The sequence below is a fragment of the Pygocentrus nattereri genome, chromosome 26 (assembly GCF_015220715.1).
Source record: "Pygocentrus nattereri isolate fPygNat1 chromosome 26, fPygNat1.pri, whole genome shotgun sequence".
NCBI classification, from domain to species: domain Eukaryota; kingdom Metazoa; phylum Chordata; class Actinopteri; order Characiformes; family Serrasalmidae; genus Pygocentrus; species Pygocentrus nattereri.
Genome location: NC_051236.1, coordinates 5,582,664 through 5,608,326, shown reverse-complemented (window position 1 = coordinate 5,608,326; position 25,663 = coordinate 5,582,664). Strand labels below are relative to the sequence as shown.

The following is a 25,663-nucleotide window of genomic DNA, read 5'->3' as shown; positions in this document are numbered from 1 at the left end:
TAAATTTCATTTTGGCATTACCAAAACATTCATAACACAACCCAGTCCAGAGGTCAGCAACCCAAATGTTAACAAGAGCCGTTTTGTCTTTTCCCAAAAAAAAAAAAAAAAAAAAAAAAAACACCTCAGGAGCCACAACACTATGTCCATTCTAACATCTTGGCTGTAAATGTGTCTCGGTATGTGCTGATGTCCCAGCATGGACAAAAAATATGATGAAAATGAAGACGCAGACTTTGCTCTGCTTGAAGCTTCAGCTCAGCTGTAGCCTCTTTTCTCGCATCTCCAGCAGGAAACTTTTCCTCAGCAGTAGTTTTTTTATAAAATGTCTCTCAATGTTTGACTTTTTACGAGGCTGAAGTCGCTTCACATTCACCAGCTTCTTGTTTGAATTTCCCCGTTCCACCTTAAATGGTGCCTGAGGTGCCAGAATGTAACTGTTGCACTATTTAAGCTGGAATGGGAAAATTCGAACAAAAAGCTGGTGAATGAAAAGCGACTTTACCTTAACGACTTTTTAGTGTTTCAGTTTCTCGTTGCAGATTAAACGTATCAGGAAACCAGTTGGACTGATTATAAACTCTAATCAGTCCATTCATCTCCAAATTATCGATGTCCGTCTTAAATCTCTCTCTTTGGTGAGAGCTGGGTGAGACTGTTGTCTGTGTTGCTTTGGTGACCAGCAGTCTGCGCTGATCTTCAGGGTTAAAGGGTGAATCAGCAGCTCTACATTAACTCCAGCTTTGAAGACCATTTACTGTTAAACTGTGTTGAAGGATCAGCAGAGCTTTATTTTACTGTAGAGGAGGATTATTTTATTATTACCTATTGATCTGATTCTGCTGTGGAGCCACAACAGGGCAGTAGAAGAGCCTCGTGTTGTTGATCCCTGACTCAGAAACTCAGCAGTTCATGACCAGCAAACACGACTTTAAACAGCTGTTCACACAGAAAATCACCATATTTTACACCAAAACACTAAAAAGTGCTGAACTGCAGAAATTATGACGATTCTTAATGTTCCTCACTGACTTTCAGACTCTGTGACACATTTACTGCAAAACAATGGGATCTCACTGCTCACCATGAGGGACAGGGATGCAGCCTCACGTCCTGCTCTAAAATACAGGAGGCGTGGCTAAAACAAGGCTCCACCTACAGGCTAAAACTGTGTTTCGGTCATGAAACACGAAAACCTGAGACAGCATTTTTTATGGACAGCATTTTTTATGGAAAAAATGATAAATCTAGATTAAAAAAAAAAAAAAAAAAAAAATATATATATATATATATATATATCAATCAGAACAAAACCTCATATCTCCGAAATAGTAATTTTACAGGAGAAGGAGAAAACATACATTACTTTTAATGTACAACAGGCATCAAATTCAAAATGAGTGAATATTTGTAAAAAACAATAAAGTTTATCTGTTTGAACATTAAATATCTCGTCTTTGTAGTGGATTCAATTGAATATCGGTTGAAAATGATTTGCAAATCATCGTCTTCTGTTTTTATTTGTTTTACACAGCATCCCAACTTCACTGGAATTGGGGTTGTAAGTCAATGGAACCAGACGAATTTCCAAGTAATTTTAGGCCGTTTGTTTTTGTCCATTCATCATGAAATTTACACACAATGTAAAGGACAACAGGCTTTTTCAAATTATGTCAAAAACTGAAAAATGACAAAAGTGGAGATACGAGGTTTTGTTCTTTGTTCTGAGTGATGGTTCTTCAGATTGATGGAGAATGTTGTATATGGTTCTATATAGCACTGAAAATGGTTCTGCTATTGTTATGATGCCAAGCTTTTATCAACAGAACAACTCTTTTTGGTGCTATGAAGAACCTTTTAAAAAGGTTCTATGCAGAACCATCTGCAACATATTCTCCATCAATCTGAAGAACAATTTTACCATGCAGAGAATCATTTAACGATGCACATAGTGTTCATGGTTCTATGTAGAACCACTGTCTTTACTAGAGAACCACTGAAGGACGCTCTTTAAGAGTGTATTACAGTTTAAACCTCTGAAAACTATGAACAATCTTTTTAATGATGAAATTAGAGAGAAAATCGCTTATTTTTATGCGACAGCATTTCAGGAACAGGAGGTTCTGAATGTGTGGTTTATGCATTTCAGGATTTAATGTGAGCTCATGTGACTCTTGAGATTTCTTGAGAACGTTTGATGTTCTCGGTGCTGTGCTAGAGTGTGGAATGTGCAGGAACGTCTTGCAGCTGGGGAAGGCCATCAGCGCGCTGAAGAATGCTGTCGGAGGCAGATTTCAGAGCCGTTATTCTGTAATTGAGCAGAAACATGCAGAGAAAATTCCCAGCATCACACAAACCCCTCAGTGAAGCACGTCAGCACTAACGCAGGCCAGCTGTGGAGGAGCAGCTGATCACAGAGCCGGACACACCCAAACTCTCTTCATCCTCTCTCTTCTCGCTCCCTCTCTCTCTCTCACTCTCTCTCTCTCTCTACTCCCTCTCTCTCGCTCGAACTCTCTCTCCCTCTCCCTCTCTACTCCCTCTCTCTCTTTCTCTCTCCTCCCTCTCTCTCTTTCTCTCTCCTCCCTCTCCCCTCCCTCTCTACTCCCTCTCTCTCTCTCTCTCTACTCCCTCTCTCTCGCTCGAACTCTCTCTCCCTCTTCCTCTCTACTCCCTCTCTCCCTCTCTCTCTCTCTACTCCCTCTCTCTCTTTCTCTCTCCTCCCTCTCTCTCCCTCTCTCTCTCTCCTCCCTCTCCCCTCCCTCTCTACTCCCTCTCTCTCTTTCTCTCTCCTCCCTCTCTCTCTCTCCCTCTCCCTCCCTCTCTCTCCCTCTCTCTCCCTCTCTCTGCCTCTCTCTCCCTCTCTCCCTCTCTCGCTCTACTCCCTCTCTCTCTTTCTCTCTCTCTCTCTCTCTCACCCTCCCTCTCTCCCCCTCTCCCCCCTCTCGCTCTCTCTCTCCTCCCTCTCTCTCCTCCCTCTCTCCCTCTCCCCCTCTCTCTCTCCTCCCTCTCTCTCCCTCTCTCTCTCTTTCTCTACTCCCTCTCTCTTTCTCTACTTCCTCTCTCTCTTTGTACTCCCTTTCTCTCTACTTCCTCTTCTATCTCTCTATCCTTTCTTTGTCTTTATCTTGCTCTCTATCTCTACTTTCTCTTCTGTTTATCTCTGTCTTATTCTATTCTTTCCCCTCTCCTCTGTTCTTATTCTGTCTCTGTATCTTCTCTCTCTATGTTTATCATTCTCTCTCTCCCTCTCTGTCTCTGTCTCTCTCTCTCTCTCTCATGTCAACTTTCACTTTTTTTACTCAGGTCAGGTTGGGGGGCTTTTCCTGGCCCCCTTTTTTTACAGCTTCACTAAATTAAACACATCTTACAGCCCGTAAAGTCTCTGCCCTTCACTGTATATAAATATTTATATAAGTTTATTTAATCTCTGTCATGCAGACGCTTTTCTTCAGGATTAGATATCATTCAGACTGTAAATCAGACTATGACCCTTATATAAACTATAACTCTAAAATTATATATTCCCATAAACTACACCCCTATTAATCTTAAGACACAGTACCGGATGCTATTACAAAATTAAAATTCACAATATTTTGCAAATAAACAATCAGGGGTGGAGCCAGAACTAATAATGTATGTAAAAAGCATATGGCATTTAATTAGGAATTAATTACATCGATTAAATATTTTTAAGACTCAGAATTAAGCCCATAAAGCACTCTGTAAAACAAATGTTTCTACTATGAATTATTAAGAATCTACTACAAATTACTCAGTCTTCACTGTGATTTTTTTAGTATCTACTGTGAATTATTCAGTAACTACTGTAAATTATTCAGTAACTACTGTAAATTATTCAGTAACTACTGTGATCTTTTAGTAACTACTGTGATTTTTTTAGTATCTACTGTGAATTATTCAGTATGTACTATAAATTATTCAGTATCTACTGTGAATTATTCAGTATCTACTGTGAATTATTCAGTATATACTATAAATTATTCAGTATCTACTGTGAATTATTCAGTATCTACTGTGAATTATTCAGTATGTACTATAAATTATTCAGTATCTACTATAAATTATTCAGTATCTACTGTGAATTATTCAGTATGTACTATAAATTATTCAGTATCTACTGTGAATTATTCAGTGTCCACTATAAGTTATTCAATATCTACAATGAAACTACTAAGAGTTAAAGAGTTTAAGTTAAAGAGTGTAGTTTTGAGAGTGCTGATGCTCAGAATGGTCATGCTGTGTTAAGTGACCCAGGAGCTGTCCATTGTTTTCTCACTGTAAATCAATTTTTTTTCCACGCTGAAAGAAAAACAAGCCTGAAAACAATCCAGGTCCAAATTAACCTTGACATTTATGTAGCTGCAGTGACTTTCACAAATAAAAACGTTCCAGGCCACTGCAGGGCTCCCAATTTAACCTCAACCACTCGTACACACGCAATACACCCTTGTTTAAAAGCATGAATTTTCTGCTTTTCGATATTTAATGTTCTGTTTTGAATCTTGAGAGTGGTTTGGCAAGGAAGAATGCAGCCTGTTATTAAGCTCAGTCTGGTTTTGATCCAGTTCAGGTTCATTAGAGTGCTGTCTCTGAGTTTAGGTGCTCCTGAATGTTACTTTTAGTATTTTTACCAATGAGAATGGGTGATAGGGCAACAATATAACACAACACAATTTAAAATCCTGTTTTCTTTTTATTTTATTAAAACACAAATGTTTACCTAATTCCAGAAAAAGTGTTTAATTACTGTAAAATGTATTTATTAATTAATTAATCAGTATTCACAGTATTCAACAACAGTTGTTCAGTATCTACAATGAACTATGCAGTATCTACTATGAATTATTCAGTATCTACTATTAATGATTTAGTATCTGCTATGAATTATTTAGTATTTGCTATGAATTATTCAGTATCTAATAAAGTATTCAGTAACCACTATAAATTATTCAGTGTCTACTGTGAATTATGTAGTATCTACTATAAATTATTTAGTATCTGCTATGAATTATTTCTGTATCTAATATATTATTCAGTATCCACTATAAATTATTCAGTATCTACTACAAATTATTTACTATCTGCTATTAATTATTCAGTATCTAATAAATAATTCAGTGTCTACTGTGAATTATTTATTATCTACTATAAATAATGTAGCATCTGCTATGAATAATTTAATATCTACCATAAATTATTTAGTATCTACTATTAATTATTTAGTATCTGCTATGAATTATTCAGTATCTAATACATTATTCAGTATCCACTATAAATTATGCAGTGTCTACTGTGAATTACTCAGTATGTACTATTAATTATTTAGTATCTGCTATTAATTATTTAGTATCTGCTATGAATTGTTCAGTGTTCACTATAAGTTATTTACTTACCAGGCCCAAACCATTTGCCTAGTTTTTTTTTTTTTTTTTGCACTATATTGATCCTAACCAAATAAATATATGTTTAATTCCAGAAATGTTCCTTATGGTGATGCAGGTTTGTTGTGACAGTAGCCATTACTGCTTCACGTGTTTCACAAACAACACTAAGGGCGAGAGCAGTCATCAAACAGCACGTTTACAGCCTTGGAGTTCAAGATGGAGTTGTTAATGAGCTCTGCAGGTGGCTGTTTTGTAATTTGCCATTTAGCTGAATGTTAAGGAAGCACTTGTTGAGCTTCCAACACTGTGTCCTGCCAATCAAATTGTGTGAATTTAGCACCACATGTGTACCTTCTGTCATTGCCTCTGTTAATGGTGTGTTGATTATTAGCTGCTGCGATAGTTATTGTGAGTTATCACACATTCGGTTATCACAAATAACAGCATGGGTAGAACGCTTCTCAACCAATCAGGTGGTGCTGTTGAAACTAATCAGCATACCTTATCATCATATTGCCCAGCTTTACTGACCACTCCATTTCTCTCTCTCTCTCTCTCTCTCTCCCCCTCTCTCTCTCTCTCTCTTTCTTTTTCTGCAGTCCCTTTGACAGTGGCGAGGTGAAGCCCATCGTGTCGTCTGCCAGCCGGCAGTCTGTCCATAGCAGGAAGGGGTCCATGTACAGCTGGACACCTCCAAACACCCCCAGCTTCACAGAGAAATATTTTTTAGTGAGTGTTAGTGAGACACATACCCTGTCCGTCCAAAAGTAACCAGACAGCCCTTCTAATGAGTGACTAGGCCCTTTTCACACTCCAGGGCTGTTAAGATTAAGTGACCAAAGCGTCGAATAGCACACTTGCCCGGAGCGGTGGGCAGCCCTATCCGCAGCGCCCGGGGAGCAGTTGGGGGTTAGGTGTCTTGCTCAAGGACACCTCAGTCATGAACTGTCGGCACTGGGGATCAAACCGGTGACCTTCTGGTCTCCAAGCCGGTTCCCTAAAATCCAGCCCACGACTGCCCCTGATAAGAAAGTAGCAACAAAGAGTAACTTAAGAGGAAGTAGCGACAAAGCATGTAGCAATACATCTGATTAGCCTGCTGGTCATATCAAAACACGGCAGTAGGGAACTTCACAAGTTCTCTTGAAGACCTTTTTCATATCTCAGGCAGTGACGGGGACTGATTTATAAACGATTACACACACAATACACTCCAAGTAGAATAAAGCATATAGGCAGTTTCAAGTTATTTTTCACACGGCCAGGTAACTTAACTAACATGACTGGAAATTGTTGGCTGGTTTTCATATTTACATATATTTAAATGATTAATGTTTTTATATGTACAGGCAATGTCAAATGTTGGAAATGAGGTGGTGATAGTGAGGGTCAGATCGTACAGACCTACGTGCAGCCTAATAATCCATTAATGATCCAACTATTAGCAGGTTAAATTTTGATTTCAGAACAAACCACTGCTGTTATAACAAAACCTCATATCTCCAAAATGGTAGCTTTACAGGAGAAGGAAGAAGCCTACTTTACTTTAAATGTATACTATATGTCCAAAAGTATTCGGTCGTCTGGCTTCACATGCATATGAATTGAGTGACATCCCATTCTTAATCCATAGGGTTTAATATGATGTCGGCCCACCCTTTGCAGCTATAACAGCTTCAGCTCTTCTGGGAAGGCTTTCCACAAGGGTTAGGAGTGTGTTTATGGGAATTTTGTTCTTCTAGAAGAGCATTTGTGAGGTCAGACACTGATGTTGGACGAGAAGGCCTGGCTCACAGTCTCCGCTCTAATTCATCCCAAAGGTGTTCTGTCGGGTTGAGGTCAGGACTCTGTGCAGGCCAGTCAAGTTCTTCCACACCAAACTGGCTCATCCACGTCTTTATAGACCTGCTTTGTGCACTGGTGTGCAGTCATGTTGGAACAGGAAGGGGCCGCCCCCAAACTGTTCCCACAAAGTTGGGAGCATGAAATTGTCCAAAATCTCTTGGTGCTGAAGCTTTAAGAGTTCCTTTCACTGGAACTAAGGGGCCGAGCCCAACTCCTGAAAAACACCCCCGCACCATGATCCCCCCTCCACCAAACTTTACACTCAGCACAATGCAGACAGACAACTACCGTCTCCTGACAACCGCCAAACCCAGACTCGTCCATCGGATTGCCAGACGGAGAAGCGTGATTGGTCACTCCAGAGAACACGTCTCCACTGCTCTAGAGTCCAGTGGCGGTGCTTTACTCCACTGCATTCCACGCTTTGTACTGCACTTGGTGATGTAAGGCTTGGATGCAGCTGCTCGGTCATGGAAACCCATTCCATGAAGCTCTCTACGCTGTTCTGCAACACCTGAATTCAGTGTTTTGGATGGGGGAGTGAATACATTTGGAAATACACTCCGGTCACTTTATTAGGTACTAGTAAAAGGTTGGACCCCCTTTTGCCTTCAGAACTGTCTTAATTCTTCATGGCAGACTTTCAACAAGGTTTTGGAAACGTTCCTCAGAGATTTTGGTTGGTTATTTGAGTTCCTGTTGCCTTTCTATCATCTGGAACCAGTCTGCCCATTCTCCTCTGACCTCTCACATCAACAAGGCATTTTCGTCCACACAACTGACCGCTCACTGGATATTTCCCCTTTTTCGACCGTTCTCTGTAAACCCTATAGATGGTTGTGTGTGAAAATCCCAGTAGATCAGCAGTTTCTGAAATACTCAGACCAGCCCGTCTGGCACCAACAACCACGCCACGTTCAAAGACCCTTAAATCCCCTTTCTTCCCCGTTCTGATGCTCGGCCTGCACTTCAGCAAGTTGTCTTGACCACCTCTACATGCCTAAATGCACTGAGTTGTGGCCGTGTGATTGGCTGATTAGCTGTTTGTGTTAAAATGCAATTGAACAAGTTTTCTAAGTAACTTTGATCCATTTGTTTTGCTCCATTCATCAATTAAAAAAAATTGATAAAAAAAATCAAAAAAAAAAAACACATCAACAAAAATGGAGATGCGAGGTTTTGTTCCAACAGCAGCAAAATGTTGAGCAGTGCTCACACAGTTTGGAAGGAACATGTTCTCAAAGTTTTCGCATGCCAACCTCATCTCTTCCGTCTCCTCTGTGCTGCAGTCTATGATGCGTCAGCTCCAGGATCCAGACGGCTCGTTCTCTATTGGCTCCCGTGAATCCCGGGGCGTGTCTCTGCTCAGCTACCTGTCTGACTCCGCCCAGGCACTCACTCCGTCGGCCTATGAGAGAGCCGGACGTCTTCCAGTCACCCCTGAGCCATCAGCAGACACTCAGTCAGTGGATGATGATCTTCTAAAGACCCCCCTGGGAGAGGTGGGATTAGTACAACTGCAGAATGTGGGTCCTTCTCCATTTGGAGTGGGAATTCAGGTGGATACATAAAATAAATAAATAAATAAATAGATTTATTTCTTTCATCCCCAAACTAAATAATCTTAATATCTCCTATTATCATACATGCATATGCAAATATATCTTACAGTCACTGGTATTGTATGAATATGGTGTGACTCCAGTGACGGTGACTCCAGTGACATTCTGGTTAAAATTGAGGATTTTGTAAATTGACTGGCTCATTGGCTGATCAGGTGATCCTGTACAGCTATTTAAAATCAGTAATAAAAATTATATGTGAGATTATTTTGACTAAATTTTAAAGCACATAAAAGCACATAACACCGGTGACACATTGAAATTATGTGCTGCCTGATAAACTAAATTATTAATAAATGAATGAAATATAGTGAGCGAGCTTGACTCTCCTTCTCATACCTCGAGATGCTTCCTCTCTGATGAGCCTCGACCCAAAGAAGCAGTTTAACAGAGCTGAAAATACTGTGTTCAGATGTAAAACAAGAGTCCTGATAACACCAGTGACCAAAATCTCGGTGTCAATTATTAAAATAAAATACATATTTTTAAATGTAACGTAACATTAATGATATCAAATGAAAACATGCATCAGTTTAAATGAATTTCGAAGTAAAACCTCTTAAAAATATTGCTTTTTATTAAAAATGGGTTCTCAATTGTTGAAAGCTGGTTTGGTGACAAGCTGTTTTTCAGATGCAGAGCGACTATGAAAAATCTGAGAAATCATAAGGGAAGGGTGTTATTTAATCTCATTGAATAGGTCAACTGAGTAAACATACATGCAGACTTTTAGAGCTGTGCCCGATATTTTAAGCCTCTTTCTAAGCCCTGAAACCTTCCTGACATGGTTTCCCCTCCAAGCAGAGAATGACCCATTTACAAAAATGAATATAAATGATGATAGAAATGTAGAAAACACCATGAAGCCATCATTAGTGTGTTTTTGCCAGTAAAAACACTATAAAATTTTAGAATCAACGCCCATAAACATAAATAGAGTAAAAAACCTGATTCAGCTTAATGAAGTATTGATTAGATAAAGCAGGTTCTGGATGGTAACTGTAAATACTGAACTTCCTCCAGGAGACATTTGGACAATGGATTGTTTATTTCTTTATTTGCACTCATTCTAATTGTTTTAACAAATTAAATAAGTCTGTCTACAGTTGTCAATTTTGTTTCGTTTGATTTTCTGAGTAAAAATAAGTGAACACATCCTCTACAAAGACACACTTCTGTACTTTAAAATGCGCACTTACTCGTTATTTGTTGAATTTATCATGTTGGGGGAAAAAAAATAAAGCATAACATGTGGCGTGTGCAAAAGGTTCAGCACATGTATTTTAATTTTTTTTCCTAATATGTTAAACTCAGCAAATAAATAGAAATCATGCAGGACTTTGCAGAAAACAGTGTTCTAGAGAAACTTACCAAGTCAGAATTACTCACAGTGGTGGTGATAGGAACCAGACGTCCCCCTCTAAAAGCTTCTCACAGAAAGTTCCTACATGAAATGGTTCTGAATTCACTGCCTGATGACTGAGATGCTGTTTTATGATAGTTCAGAGAAAGGTTTGGTGTAAATCGTATCTCATGGTGGAGGAAGACATGTAGGATGCTGTGAGGCAAAATAGTCGCCAAAGAAAATGCATCACTATTTTCCATCATCAACATTCCATATGAACTCCGAAGACTTGTGTAGGTCCTCTGGTGGATCTGGATGGTAAATAAAACATCTGTATCTGTGCTGCAGTCATGGTTCCTATCACCACCATTTACGGCATTTGGCAGACGCTCCTATCAACTTACAATTGGATCATTTTACACAGGTAGGCGAAGATAGTGTTAGGAGTCTTGCCCAAGGACTCTTATTGGTATAGTGTTTGGTGCTTACCCAGGCAGGGATTGAACCCCAGACTACAGCATAGAAGGCAAAGGTGTTACCCACTACACTACACCAACCACTGTAAAGACATCTGAACCATTTCACACCAAACCTCTCAGAATCACTGTTTACATTCCACTTTAAGCGTGTTGTCTACAGAGAGTGCGTTAACTTATTTTCACTTAATCAAATAATCAAAACATTGAATTTGACCAGAGGGTACTTAAGCTTTCTGCATATGACTGTATATATCCACAGCTCTCGCACCGTAGCATCCCTTAAACATTTTCAATGGAACTGTTTGCCTTATTGTCACTGTATTGCTAATTCAGTCAGAGTAACTTCAGATTCCTTCCAGGGGGACGAGAGTGGAGAATGGCCTTCAGAGCCTGAGACCAGCTCTCCGAGTCCAGGAGGCAGCAAGCGAGACTCTATATTCCTCTTCCAGCGCTATAGCACTCCTGATATCCTCCGACAAAACGGGGAGGTGGCCACCAATCAGGAGGTGGAAGCAGAGCAAAGTACAGCACCAGATGAGGTCAGGGTGGAGGAGGCCTCAGCAGAGCAGGAGGTGCAGGAGAAGCCCCAGGCTCGGACAGGAGTTGTGGGGAATTCCCAAAGGAAAGCAGCAGCTGTGAAAGTTAGCTTGGCACTAGCAGAGCTGGACGCTACGCTGCAGGAGATGAGCTACGCTGAGGACGAGTTAAAACAACTGGATCTACAGACGCGGCAGTTCTATCAGGGCCTGAAGGTGGGATCATCAGCAGCCTCTGATGAGTGAACCATCTACTTGACTGTGGCTATTAGAGCTACACTTCTAAAAAAGATGGTCTTTCAAGGGTTCTTTAGTAAAGAAAATGGTTCTATTAGGGGTTTTCTGCATCATGAAATGGTTCTTCAGATTGATGGAGGATGTTCTGTAGATGGTTCTATATAAAAGCAATTTGAAAATGGTTCTATATAGCAAAGAAAAGGGTTCTTCTACTGTTACGATGTCAAGCTTGTAACAGAAGAACCCTCTCCAAAAGTGTTCTATATAGATGTCTGATGTAGCTTTTCCATCAATCCGAAGAACTTTTCATGATCCAAAGCACCCCTTAATCATGCAAAGGGTACTTTGAGTGTTCATGGTTCCATGAAGAACAATTTTCTTTACTAAAGAACCCTTGAAGCAACATCTTTAAGAGTGTAGGCCTTCAGTTTGGGCCATTAATGTGAAAACTAAGCCAAATAAATGGATAAACACCTCTGTGTTAAAGTCTATTTCTGCGAGCACCCTATGGGATTTCTAATAGTATGTTAGCGATAAGCTAACACTGTTACACATGGGAAGTCTTGGCCGTTCGTGAATAAACAAGCATTTGAAGCTTGTAAAGGACATTCCATATGTTTGTAACAGACTTTCTCATATAGCTGAGCTTGTGTGTATCAGTGTTACAGTGGCTCTTTCAGTAAAGATTCCTCTTATAGAGCTGCTGCCGCTGTTTAACAATCCTAACAACTAACCGGAACACCACTTAGGCTACGACTCGTATTCCAGTCAGTGGAATATCTAGAACTTACAGAAAGACTAGAGTGCCTTTTTCTGATGAAATTGGTCCCACTGTAGATCAAATGTGATTGGCATGTTGGTAATAACGTGAAGGCCTTCAGGCCAGCTCCTGAAGTCCTAACCAATGGGAGCGCTCACTTGGCTGTATCTGCCTAGATACCACAGAGAGAGCAATCCTGATTGGATCATTTCCTATTCTAAGATTTTTACCCTTTCTGCTTCCAACTAAAACTCAGGAATGGAATAAGAGGATTGGGCAGGCATCTCCCAATAGGAAGTACCTATAAATGATCATTTTGCATATATTTAGATTATTACCACCTCTATTGACGCCTTGGGCCTCAGTAGATCAGAACACAATCCTTGTAAGTATCTAAGGTCTGATCACTTCACTGTTTAATTGTTTTTGATTGTGAGACTGTTGAGCTAATTCTGTAGACTGGTCCTTATAAGAACTTTGCTTTTTATTCAACTGTTAATATTGATCTCTTATTTGTTTCTAATTTGTATGTCCTCTGTCTCAGAGGGACATCTTCCCTCTCCAGACCTCCTCCAGCGAGACTCTAGCTGTAGAGGAAGAAGAAGTGCTGGGCAGTTTTGACTTTCTGTCCACCGACTTCAGCACAGACGACATCTCTTGCATGGGAAGCGTCAGGCTCAGGGACACTGGGTAGGTCACAATATCTTCTGACTGAAGGTTTTTTTTAGGACACATCCTAACATAGAAATACACACTTACAAACAAGGTGTGAAACACAGGGGGTTCTGAGAAGTCTGGAACCCTCTAATTAACCTCTTGTACCCCATGAATGTCTCAAAATCAGAATTCCATGAGGAAAAAATAGACACTCAAATCCAGACTCAGTGAAGCTCATTGTTTATCTGCTTCCCCCACAATCAGCTTCTGTCTGTGGTGTTGTTAACTAACTAGAGCTGCAGTGCTGCTCTGCCTCAGGGTGGCGATCTAACAGACTGGTTCACCCAGTTGGTCCTTCATAGCCTAGAGTGAAGAGTGACTGTTCCTCATTCCTCACACCGAAGACTGAAGAAGAGACGAGGAAGATCTCAGTTACTGTGGGGAAGAGTGCAGAACTGCACTAGAACAGAGACTCTACAGAAGAGGAGACGTGGAAGATCTCAGTTACTGTGGGGAAGAGTGCAGAACTGCACTAGAACAGAGACTCTACAGAAGAGGAGACGTGGAAGATCTCAGTTACTGTGAGGAAGAGCACAGAACCGCACTAGAACAGAGACTCTACAGAAGAGGAGACGGGAGTGGTGATGGGAACCAGACGCCCACCTCTAAAAGCCTCACTAAAATTATTACATGAAATGTTCATGAAAATAAATGGATTTTGTCCAAAATATTATTGTTAAAATCCATTCATGATGGAGTGATACATGCATGGTGTTACAGTGTGAGGCAAAAAATTAGTCCCCAAAGAAAACGTATAATTTCTTAATTATCACTATTTTACCATCATCATCATCATTCCATATAAAACACAGAAGACACATGTAGGTTCACTGGAGTCCAGTCAAGAAGACCATCCTCTCAGGACATCTTGTTTTGTGTAACGCATTTACTAAAACTAAACTTAACTAAAGCTATTGTTGTGGTTTTCTCACTGTTTTTCAGAGAGCTTAAGCCTCATTGGTTTATAATGCAACTCCCACACTAAAGATTATCGGATCTGTTTTCATTCAGCTGCATTTCAATGAGTGCCAGGAGCACTCAAGATCCAGGCTGCTTGTGCACTGAACAAGGGAGAAATTAGCTTGTGTGTGCTAATGCTAGATCTCTCAGCACTAGAGGAAAATAAGCAAAGCCACATGGTTGGCCCTGTGAAGTTGAAATGGAAAAGAAGTTTAGTTTGAGTGTTGTGGAGTTGCTTTCCATAGCTCCTCCAGTAGAGACTTTCAGCAGAAGACAATATAAATGGTTGGGATGGTGACACAAAAAAACCCCAAAAAAAACCACAAAATACTTCGATCAGATGGCTTGTCTCATGCTGATTGCTGGAAAAAAACAGAGAAATTGCCCCAAAACTACTTAAAAACCAAAAAGAAGGCTTGAGCTACAAACGGTTCCAATATAACAAGTGTTTGTTCCACAAAGAGCAAACCGGTGAAACATAAAGCTGACCTTCTGCTCAGAAACACAGATGGAGTGTTTGTTTAGGTTTATCTTTTATTTTATTATTTTTTTAATCTCAGGCTTTGAGCATGCTGCTTTCAGCATCCCCTTTGTTTGCCTTTTCCCCTCCTTTATTTTCCATTTGTTGACGTGTTTTTCCTGTTTTCGTTTGTGCTTCCGCCCACTTGCTGCTCAGCCGGCAGTTTGTTCTCCAGCTCCTTACACTAAATTTCCAAACTGTCGTCACCACTGAGCAGCTTTTTTGGCAGCTGTGACAGAAGAACAGCTAAACAACCTGGAATCAGCCAGAAATGAACCCAACACCATTCGCCAAACGTGTCTGATCTTCAGAGTCGGACCAAATCAGACTGAGCCATAAAACTGACCCAATATCAGGTTCAGCTCAGTTTGGTCAGTTTCTCCAGATCAGTATTAATGTTGTTTTGTTCCAGCCGGTCTGTAAAGCTTCTTACAGCCCGTTTAGTTTGGCGAATGGTGTTGGGTTCATTTCCGGCTGATTCCAGGTTGTTCAGCTGTTCTTCTGTCACAGCTGCTGACTGAAAAGCTGCTCAGTGGTGATGACAGTTTGGGAATTTAGTGTCGTCTCGTCTTCAGAGTCGGACCAAATCGGCTGTCGGTCAAATGTGGTCTTAAAAGTGTCCGTTTTCTGTTTGTGGCAAAGTAAGAAGTAAAAACATTCAAAAAGCTTGAGCGTCTCCTACAGCTGTCAAAGTCGTTGCTTAGCAACAGCATCTCAGCAGAGTGATACAGTGTTTGTGAAATAAAAATATGATGTTATGGTGAAATAACCGCACAGTTAAAGTGCTGCTCAACCAGTCAGCTATACAACTAACTGTTGTATAATGTCATACATGTGTGAAGACTGATAACTTATGTGTGACGTATTTGGTGAAATAAAATTATCCTGATAGTGATTCTGACTTAAAAAGTCAGTTTGTACTTTGTAGATATTTCTGTGTTTATTTCAAACCAGGACCACCAGGACCACCAAAAAGCTTGCGCAGAACCTTGAATAGTTTAAGACCACCCCAGCCACAACCTCTTGTCCCTCTGGGGTCTCATGGGAGGCAGCATCAAAGCATGACCACCAGCTTTCGAAGCAGTTCGTGCTGTAAATAAACACACTGGGTTGGTCCTGAAGAGCATCAGCAGTGCAGAGATTTCTTATTTCCCATTCAGCTCTTAGAGGGAATAGTTTAAATCTGAGGAAGAAACTTGGACACACAGAATGGAAACCTCAGTGCTCACAAAGTTCCTCTAGTTCTGTAGGCCACTGGTTCTGCAGCACATCTTGCTACCCAATTTAAACTAAGCTAGAAATGTGTGAACAGGTCTGTAGATACAAGATACAAGAGAGGTACATTGTCCATTTCCTGGGTAGGGATGGAAAAGATTTGTATACTAGTAACATTCTTACAAAGATGGCTATTCTAGGGTTCTTTACTAAAGAAAAATGTTCTATATAGAACCATGAACACTTAAAGAACCCTGTGCATGATTTAAAGGGTTGTTTGCAACTTTTTACTCCTTACGTTAAAACAGGTTTAGCAGACTGAGGGTTCTCCACAAGGGGGTGCTATTAGCCATCAAGTAGCTTTTGGTGCTTTATACGAGTGGTGCTTCACATCAGCAACGCTTTGGCCCAGTCCCATTTCTTCTTTTTACCCTACCTCTTGTTTTCAAGTGTCACCTGAGATACAGGGCAGTGGTTGAGATCTTCCCTCTGAAATGAGACCCTCAAATAAAAAGAGCCTCACTTATTTATCAGCTACCATCGCCGCTCTGTAGGCGACCCTGCCCGTCTGCAGTGACAGCAGAGGAGGGGAAAGTTCAGCTCCTCAATGCTGGGCTTTAGTTACATTTAGGGATCATACGCCTTCAAAGAGGGGGGCAATTATTTATTATCACCCCCCCCCCCCCCCCTTAAATGAGCAGCAGTTGCATTCTGACGCTTGAGGCATCAGAACTGCTGGACTATTTAAGGTGGAACAGGAAAGTTAGCTAGCCACCTAGCTAACATTAGCATGCCGTTAGCGATTTTTTATGCTTGTTAGGAAGAAAATAACCATAATACACTAAAAACATTAAACTAAGATAATATAATGGTTATCATAAGTTTTATTAACAGAAAATTCGCAAAATTTGTGGGTTTCTTTGGCTGCTTGTTCTCCATCTTGCCGGTTTTTCTTTTCTTGCCGGCATTTCTTTCTCATCTCTCTCTGTTTGGAGTGTCTGGAAAAACCTCAGTTTAGAGGGTCATGCAGCCCCAACGCTTCACCCCACCCCTCTATCTCAACAAGAATCAGGACACCCCACCCCTAGACTTGAACACGCAAAACAGAGGGGTAGGGCTGAGTGGTAGGGGCGAGAGGTGAAATGGGACTGGACCTTTGTGTCCTTGTTAGAGACCCACCTTTGTAAATGAGCTTTGTGAGTGTGAAGAGTCTCTTTAAACTTTAAAGAACCTCAGCATAATGTAAACGTAACTGCACCCAACGTGCAGAAGAACATTCTGTAGCATGGGCTGTGCTTCGCGCCCTTCCCCGAACGGATGAATCTGATGATTGAAAGAGAATTCAAACAGAACTCAGTGTAAACTTGGTGAAGCAGCTTCTCTGAGGATGTGAGTGAATTATTTACTATTGTCATCACATCTTCATCAGTATGATGTTGAGATCATTTGAGACCAAAACACTGAGCCATTGGTAGTGATGGGAACCAGGCGTCGCCATGACTACAACACAAATATAGACATTTTATTTACCATCCAGAACCACCAGAGAACCTCCACAAGTCTTCTGAGTTTATATGGAGTTGTCATGATTGTAAAATTGTGGAAAATCTGAAATAATAGGTTTTATTGGGGCCTATTTCGCCCTCTCCACCATGAGTGTATTTTAAAAAGTTTTAAGCCAAAATTCTCAAAACTATCATAAAACCTTGTTGATGGCTCCACTGTTTGACTACGTTTTAAAGCCTGTGCCTCCAGAGTGAGCAGTTTACATCATTAGCTGCAGCCTTAGGAAATCCAGCGTTAATTTTAGACACATTATGGGCTCATATTGTGGTCCAGTCTGACACACTGTGCGCTGCTTCTGCACATCTGATGCTAGATGTTTTATGTGGGGCAGGGACATCACTAGAGATGTAAGGATGGGGGCTAAATGTTTACTAAGGGGGTCCGAGAGCATGCTCCCAAAAAAATATCTGAACTATGAACTTGTAGAGCACCAAAAAATGTCTGTTTACTGGCACACAGAAGATCTGTCTCTTTATAGCTTTTATAAATGCAGATTGTACAACCACATTTCCAAAAAAGTTGGGCTGCTGTGAAAAATCTAAATAGAAATAACATGAGAAATCATTTAAACCCTATATTTCATTGAAAACATTACAAAGATAACAAATCAAATGTTGAAATCGAGGAACTTTGACAACAGGGCAGTAACATGATTGGGTATAAAGAGCATCTCAGAGAGGCGGAGTCTTTCAGAAGTAAAGATGAGGAGGGGTCTCCACTCTGTGAAAGACTGCACCATCAAATAGAGCAACAGATCAAGAAGAACATTTCTCAACATAAAATAGTAAAAAACTTCTGCTTTTCGTCTACGGTACTGTGGAGAAGGGGACGTGGCTGAGCGTCGAATGCGGGGTCTCCTTGTCTCTCGAAGCTGCCGTCTACAGAAGGGAGAGAGGAATATAAGTAGGCTGGCAGAAACAGGGCACAGGTGAGCATCATCAGCTACTTAACCCGCTGGTTCAACCAGACCAGCCTCTTTGTCCTGTATTCGATGCTCGGCCACACCCCCTTCTCCACAAGTACATATCATTAAAAGACTCAGAGAATCTGGAGAAATCTCTGTCTGTGAGGGACGAGGCCAAAAACCAGTATTAGCTGGCCGTGATCTTTGGGCCCTCAGGCAGGACTGCATTAAAATCAGACCTGATTCTGTAGTGGAAATCACTGCAGGGGCTCAGAAACACTTCTGAAAACCACTGACTGTGAACACAGTTCATCACTGCATCCACCAATGCTGTTAAAACTCTAAAACACAAAGAGGGCACCAAATATAAACAGGATCCAGAAATGCTGCCACCTTCTCTGGGCCTGAGATAATTTAAAATGGACTGAGGAGAAGTGGAAAAGTGTCCTGTGGTCAGACGAATCAACATTTTGTAAATCATGGACACTGTGTCTTCTGGGCTAAAGGCCGCTCAGCTTGTTATCAGTGCACAGTTCTAAAGCCAGTATTCATGATGATTTAGGGGGCATTAGTGCACATGGTGTGGGTGACATGCACATCTGTGAAGGCCCCATTAAAGCTGAATGATACACTATATTTCCAAAAATATTCGCTCGTCTGCCTTCACACGCATATGAACTTGAGTGACATCCCATTCTTAATCCATAGAGTTTAATATGTCGGCCCACCCTTTGCAGCTATAACAGCTTCAACTCTTCTGGGAAGGCTTTCCACAATGGTTAGGAGTGTGTTTATGGGAATTTTTGGCCGTTCTTCCAGAAGCACATTTGTGAGGTCAGACACTGATGTTGGACGAGAAGGCCTGGCTCACAGTCTCCACTCTAATTCATCCCAAAGGCATTCTATCGGGTTGAGGTCAGGACTCTGTGCAGGCCAGTCAAGTTCTTCCACACCAAACTGGCTCATCCATGTCTTTATGGACCTGCTTTGTGCACTGGTGCTCAGTCATGTTGGAACAGGAAGCGGCCGTCCCCAAACTGTTCCCACAAAGTTGGGAGCATGAAATTGTCCAAAATCTCTTGGTGCTGAAGCTTTAAGAGTTCCTCTCACTGGAACTAAGGAGCCGAGCCCAACTCCTGAAAAACAACCCCACACCATAATCCCCCCTCCACCAAACTTTACACTCGGCACAATGCAGTCAGACAAGTACCGTCTCCTGGCAACCACCAAACCCAGACTCATCCATTGGATTGCCAGACGGAGAAGCGTAATTGGTCACTCCAGAGAACACGTCTCCACTGCTCTAGAGTCCAGTGGCGGCGCTTTACACCACTGCATTCCACGCTTTGCATTGCTCTTGGTGATGTAAGGCTTGGATGCTGCTGCTCGGCCATGGAAACCCATTCCATGAAGCTCTCTACGCTGTTCTTGAGCTGATCTGAAGGCCACATGAAGTTTGGAGGTCTGTAGTGATTGACTCTGCAGAAAGTTGGTGACCTCTGTGCACTATGCCCCTCAGCATCTGCTGACCCCGCTCTGTCTTTTTACGTGGCCGACCACTTCGTGTCCGAGTTGCTGTCGTTCCCAATCGCTTCCACTTTGTTATAATCCCACCAACAGTTGACTGTGGAATATTTAGTAGTGAGGAAATTTCACGACTGGACTTGTTGCTCAGGTGGCGTCCGATCACGGTACCACGCTGGAACTCACTGAGCTCCTGAGAGTGACCCATTCTTTCACTAATGTCTGTAGAAGCAGTTTGCAGGCCTAGGGGCTCGGCTTTATACACCTGTGGCCATGGAAGTGACTGGAACAGCTGAATTCAATGATTTGGATGGGGGAGTGAATACTTATAATAATTCAAGTGAGCCTCTGAAACTGATGAACAGCTGAAATTCTGTCAAACAGGAACGGGAAAACATTTCACTTTGAGAACTACAGCAGCGTCTCCTCAGTTCCCAAACACTTATAGAGTGATGTTAATAGAAGAGGTGATGAGACACATCGGTAAACACGCCCCCGTCCCAACTTTTTTGGAACAGGTTGTTGGCATCAAATTGATAATTGGCAATAAAAAGCAATACAATTTCTCAGTTTCAACATTTGATATGTTGTCTTTGTAGTATTTTCATTTAAAAATAAGGTTTATATGATTTGCACAGCATTGCGTTCAATATTTATTTACATTCTGCACAGCGTCCCAACTTTTTTGGAAATGGGGTTGTATTTTTGTGTTTGGAGACGTGACGATAGAGTTGATAAGGAGAATAAATGAGCAGTGTGTGTCGCTTTGGTAAACAGTTTTGAGTTCAGGCGTTTCATCGGGAGGATTTGAATTGCCTGTTCACATGCAGCCTTTTTTCCCAGTGAAGTGAATTTCAGTTCATCTACTCATGTGACTGGACAGGAATGGACTCTACCCTCTCTACCCTGCTGAAAAAAAAATATAAACAATCCAGTGTTTCTGTTGGTTCCTGAAGGTTTTGTAAAGCGTAATTTGGCTTTTCTGATGGTTGATATCACAGTGTAAGGGATCTACTTGGTTTAACAGGCGACCGACGGCTGATTCTAAATGCATTTGATGCACCGCAAAAAATTCTCTCTCAACAGGGGAAATCATCTTACATCTAGTCTAAATATTTAACATCTCATTTTCAGATGCTTCTATGAATATTATAAAATTATAAAACTTATTTCTAGATGTTCGTGTTAAAAATAATTTTATCAAGTAATTTTATCTTGCTATACTGACAGATCATTTTGCTGGATTCAGGATTGTTTCTTACAATAAACAAAAATATCTGCCAATACAATGAGGTCATTTTACTTAATAAAATTACTAAAAAAAACTAAGTAAAAGCGCCTCATAATAAGTTAAACAATCTTATTATAAGTTTACAGCAATGTTAAAATCAGGAATATTAGATATTTAGACCAGTTTTAAGACCATTTTACTTTAAATTTACCAATTTTTACAGCGTGGTTTCCTAAAGGGATCTGAAGGTGTTCTACAGGAATAGCGTAGGTCTTTCATTTTTTAAAATCAATTTGTCCCAAAGGCAAATAAGTTATTTCTCATTGTTAAAAGTCATAGAATATAAACAGGGCCACTCCCGTTTGCTCTATCTGGGTGCAGTAAAGGCTTTGACTTGCTGTGTCACTGTGCATTGAAGTGCAGTACTAAGGCGCCCTCTTCTGGACTAAAAAGGAAGTGCTGTTAAAAATGTTACTGCAATAAAGGGGACAAACAGACTGTTTAATACCCCCGTATTAAGTTTAAGCTCCGTCTCCAAACTTTCAAGGTCTCTGAAGATGTCTGTCCACAGTAACTGTAACGCTTGCTGTTTCAGGACGGGTTTGTTGAAGGAGAACACTGTGAAAAGCCGAGGGGTGCTGGCTCAGGACACCGCTCTGTCCTCAGAGGGCCAGGAAACCGGAGAGGGGCCACAAAGTGCGGAGAGTGAGGACAGGAGCCCACTCAGCACAGGGGAGTATACTCTGGACCAAGCCCTGGAGGTCCATCTCAACATCTGCACTGCACTACTGAGGGTGAGAAACATCACTATAGCTTATTATATTGCAGTTGGAAGAAAACCTGGTGTCTCCATTTTTGTCGCTTTTCAGTTTTAGACATGATGTGAATGATTGGCCTTCATATTGTGCGTAAATTTAATGATGAATGGACTAAAAGAAATGACCAAAATATTCTTGGAAAAATGTCTGGTTCCATTGACTTACATTAAAAGTAAAATTAAAAGTATGTTTTTCCTTTTCCTGTAAAGTTATTGTTCCGACAGCAGTGATATGTAGATCATTCTACTGACGTGGCTTTTAGCTGCGCTTGGATTTTAGACTAAAATAAAATCCTTCTGCTGAAAGTAAACCTAGACCCTAATTTTGATTTACAAAACATAGTTCTGGTCCTAAAATCTGATTGGCTGAGGTGCAATGGAAGTCATTGTAACAGACAGACACTTTATTGATCCCAAAAGGAAATTTAACAAAAATAAATTTGAATTGAATTCAGAATCATCAGCCAACTGTGCACACTGTAGAATTAGACCTCCACATTGTCTGTGCATCTGACAGGTCGCCAGTCCATCGCAGGGCACTCGTTATGTCGATTATAATTATCAATAATGAATTATTTTCTGAAACAAAGTGGACTTTATCATATTTTATGTTGGCCTCTGTTTTATGAAAGCTGCTTCACGACGTGCCTAAGATCGCCCTTCCCTGAGATAAAATCCCAGCAACTCCAGTGGCTTATTGCTTTATTTAAGATTCAAGAGTTTTATTGTCATATGCAGGCAGTTACACTGTACAATCAAATTCTTACTTTGCTGTTCCTCCATTCACCAAATAAAATCTTAGAATAAAAAACAGAAAACACTAAAAACAGTTTTAATACATTTTATAATTTTTTTATTTATTTAAAATTAAAGTTATTTTATTAAAACAAACGACTGAAATTTTTATTTTCTCATTACCACAACATTTGTAATGCTACACAAATGTCCTGTTACGGGACAGCAGGGGGGTGGATCCAAGTGCAGAACTGAAAGCCAGTAATAGAAAAAAGGGGAGTAAGGAGATTTATGGGGGAAATGGAGGGTGTGTACTGGACGTCGTAAACGAGGTGACCCAGATCCGGGTTCCAGGCACTGCCGAGACGCACAGGCAACAACGGGTGAAGCCCTTCAAGGAAGGGAAAAGAGAAGCAGTAGACTCTGGAACAGTTTATTCTTTGTAGTCCTCTTTTCTCTGCTTCTCAGTTTTGGGGCATTTTCTTTTCTTTAATAAGGCTAAGAACCGTACCGGTCACCCCTCTACAAAGGTGTGACAAATGCTGCCATTTGCCACAGCCTTAAGTAGTGGAGCCCACAGGTGTATCGAGTGAACCTAATTAGTCCATGGCTCCTCACCGCTGTCGCCCTCTGCTGGCAGCAGGCAGTGCAGGCTGGACACATTGCTGCTGTCACCCTCTGCTGGCAGCAGGCGGTGCAGGCTAGACACCTTGCTGCTGTCGCCCTCTGCTGGCAGCAGGTGGTGTAAGCTGGACACCTTGCTGCTGTCGCCCTCTGCTGGCAGCAGGCGGTGCAGGCTAGACACCTTGCTGCTGTCGCCCTCTGCTAGCAGCAGGTGGTGTAAGCTGGACACCTTGCTGCTGTCGCCCTCTGCTGGCAGTAGGTGGTGTAAGCTGGACACCTTGCTGCTGTCGCCCTCTGCTGGCAGCAGGTGGTGTAAGCTGGACACCTTGCTGCTGTCGCCCTCTGCTGGCAGCAGGTGGTGTAAGCTGGACACCTTGCTGCTGTTGCCCTCTGCTGGCAGCAGGCGGTGCAGGCTAGACACCTTGCTGCTGTCGCCCTCTGCTAGCAGCAGGTGGTGTAAGCTGGACACCTTGCTGCTGTCGCCCTCTGCTGGCAGCAGGTGGTGTAAGCTGGACACCTTGCTGCTGTCGCCCTCTGCTGGCAGCAGGTGGTGTAAGCTGGACACCTTGCTGCTGTCGCCCTCTGCTGGCAGCAGGTGGTATAAGCTGGACACCTTGCTGCTGTCGCCCTCTGCTGGCAGCAGGCGGTGCAGGCTGGACACCTTGCTGTCATCGCCGGTGCAGGCTGGACCTCATTGTATTTATTTAATACTGACAATTAGAGCCAATTTTGAGCAGAACCGCAAAACCGCCGACATGACTAGCAAACTCGGCTTTGAACAGCTGTACACACAAAAAATCAGGTTATTTCCAGGTATTAATTCCATTAAAGGGCCCATATTGTACAGGTGTTATTTGTATTTTACTACCTGCTTATAATGTCATTGTATTCATTTTTAAAGACTATTTAAAACCTCTGTTTACCACTCTCGGGCGCTAGTGTCCATGTGGAGGGTGAAACCTGCTGTAGTTATTAGATTAGATCAAGATTAATAAAAGATTATTCACCTCCGCCTTTAACCCATCCTTGCAGTGAAACACTACATACACACTAGTGAGCACACACACTAGGGGGCAGTGAGCAGCCCTATCCTCAGCACCCAGGGAGCAGTTGGGGGTTAGGTGTCTTGCTCAAGGACACCTCAGTCATGGACTGTCGGCTCTAGGGATCAAACCGGTGACCTTCTGGTCACAGGGCTGGTTCCCTAACCTCCAGTCCACGACTGCCCCTACATACACACAAGGCATAACGCACACACTGACCGCCTCACAGCAACCGACCTCTGTATCACAGCACCACGCCATGAAAAATCCTTGTGCTGTGAACTGATTGATCTCAGAATCTAATGCTGCTCGCATGGAGCACTGAATATATTGATAAAGTCAGAGCCCGTTTTGGTTTAAATTGAGGGGCTTAACTGGCAACTTATTTTCTTAACCAGAACCAGGCTGGTCAGCTGGCCAACAGGCTAAAATATCACAAACAGCCTAAACAGCTCAATCATTAATATCACAGGCTTGAATTAAAGCACTTAGTCTGATTTACTGCAGAACTGCAGTATAAAAGTCTAAAAAGTGTCACTTGAATGTCTCACCAGCTTCAAATGTCTGTTTCAGTCAGAATGGGCATCAAACCCATGAATCCCAAACGGCTCCATACTCCCTAAATAGTGCTCTAGGAAAGTTTAGAAGTTCTAGCCTCTACAGCCAAACAGTGCATCAATTATGGAGTGTGGATGTGTTTTAGTGCCAAATGACTGTTTCTTACCGATATTTTGCTCTGTTGAGCTGCAGGATCCAGTATTTCGTCTTGTTGTATCTCTGTTCAGGCGCTGAGGCTGTCTGATGCGGATCACGTCCGGCAGGACATTCTGGAAGAGCTGTCACGTCAAACTGAGGTGCTTGAAAAAATCGACGCTTTGACACATAAGAAGACCGACGACATCTCAGCAGCAGAGCGTGAGTGACTGACGCGTTTGAATTCGACAGAATTGTCGCCTCTGGCATTTCTTCTTCTTCAAACAGCCTGAAGAAGCAGCACGTCTCTCACAGTGCACTGCAGAAAGTGGCATCTTTATCTTAAACGATCTTAAATCTGCTCAATACTTCTATTGTTCCTCATGTTGAGATGGTTGAAAGCTTATTATGTGATCGTTTAGCTTCTTCTAAACATTTTACTTCTACACTGCAAAAAATAGTGTCTTGTCAAGTACAATGATCATAAATCTAGTCAATAAATCTCCTATTTCACTTGTTGAGATTGTTACAAGGTTAATTTTAGATCATCAAACTAATTTCCAAACATTTTTTACTGGTTTGGAATAACATTGCATTCCCTCCGAAAATATGTGCTCCTCAAACAGCAAGGAAACGTAGGACCAGAGATGCCCAACCACACTGCCTACATTAGAGCTTTGGTTTTAGTATATCTAAAGTCTGAGCTGAGTTTATTCAGCAGTCGTTCTCTGCGGTGTCTGTAAATGTAGCTTTTACTGTACGAGGACACTCGGTCTCAGTTTCAGTCTGCGCTCACTAACAGCAGAATCATGTTTGGTTTGAGAAGTGACGCGTCTTTATATTTCAATCCAAGATCAGCGTAAAACTCAATGAGCTGCT

At 41.6% G+C, this 25,663-nt stretch overlaps 1 protein-coding gene across 5 annotated transcripts in view; it reads left to right on the top strand.

Moving 5' to 3' along the window:
* ripor3 (RIPOR family member 3) overlaps nt 1-25,663 on the top strand; it is a 115,027-nt gene that overhangs the window by 73,143 nt on the left and 16,221 nt on the right. For 4 of the 5 annotated variants that reach the window (XM_037534990.1, XM_037534993.1, XM_037534989.1 and 1 more), the window contains exons 12-17: nt 6,011-6,140; nt 8,546-8,815; nt 11,062-11,454; nt 12,780-12,925; nt 21,468-21,666; nt 24,877-25,006. In XM_037534990.1, coding sequence (XP_037390887.1) covers nt 6,011-6,140; nt 8,546-8,815; nt 11,062-11,454; nt 12,780-12,925; nt 21,468-21,666; nt 24,877-25,006 — 1,268 coding nt within the window. The remainder of the gene's footprint in view (nt 1-6,010; nt 6,141-8,545; nt 8,816-11,061; nt 11,455-12,779; nt 12,926-21,467; nt 21,667-24,876; nt 25,007-25,663) is intronic. The other variant, XM_037534992.1, reaches the window with a different exon arrangement.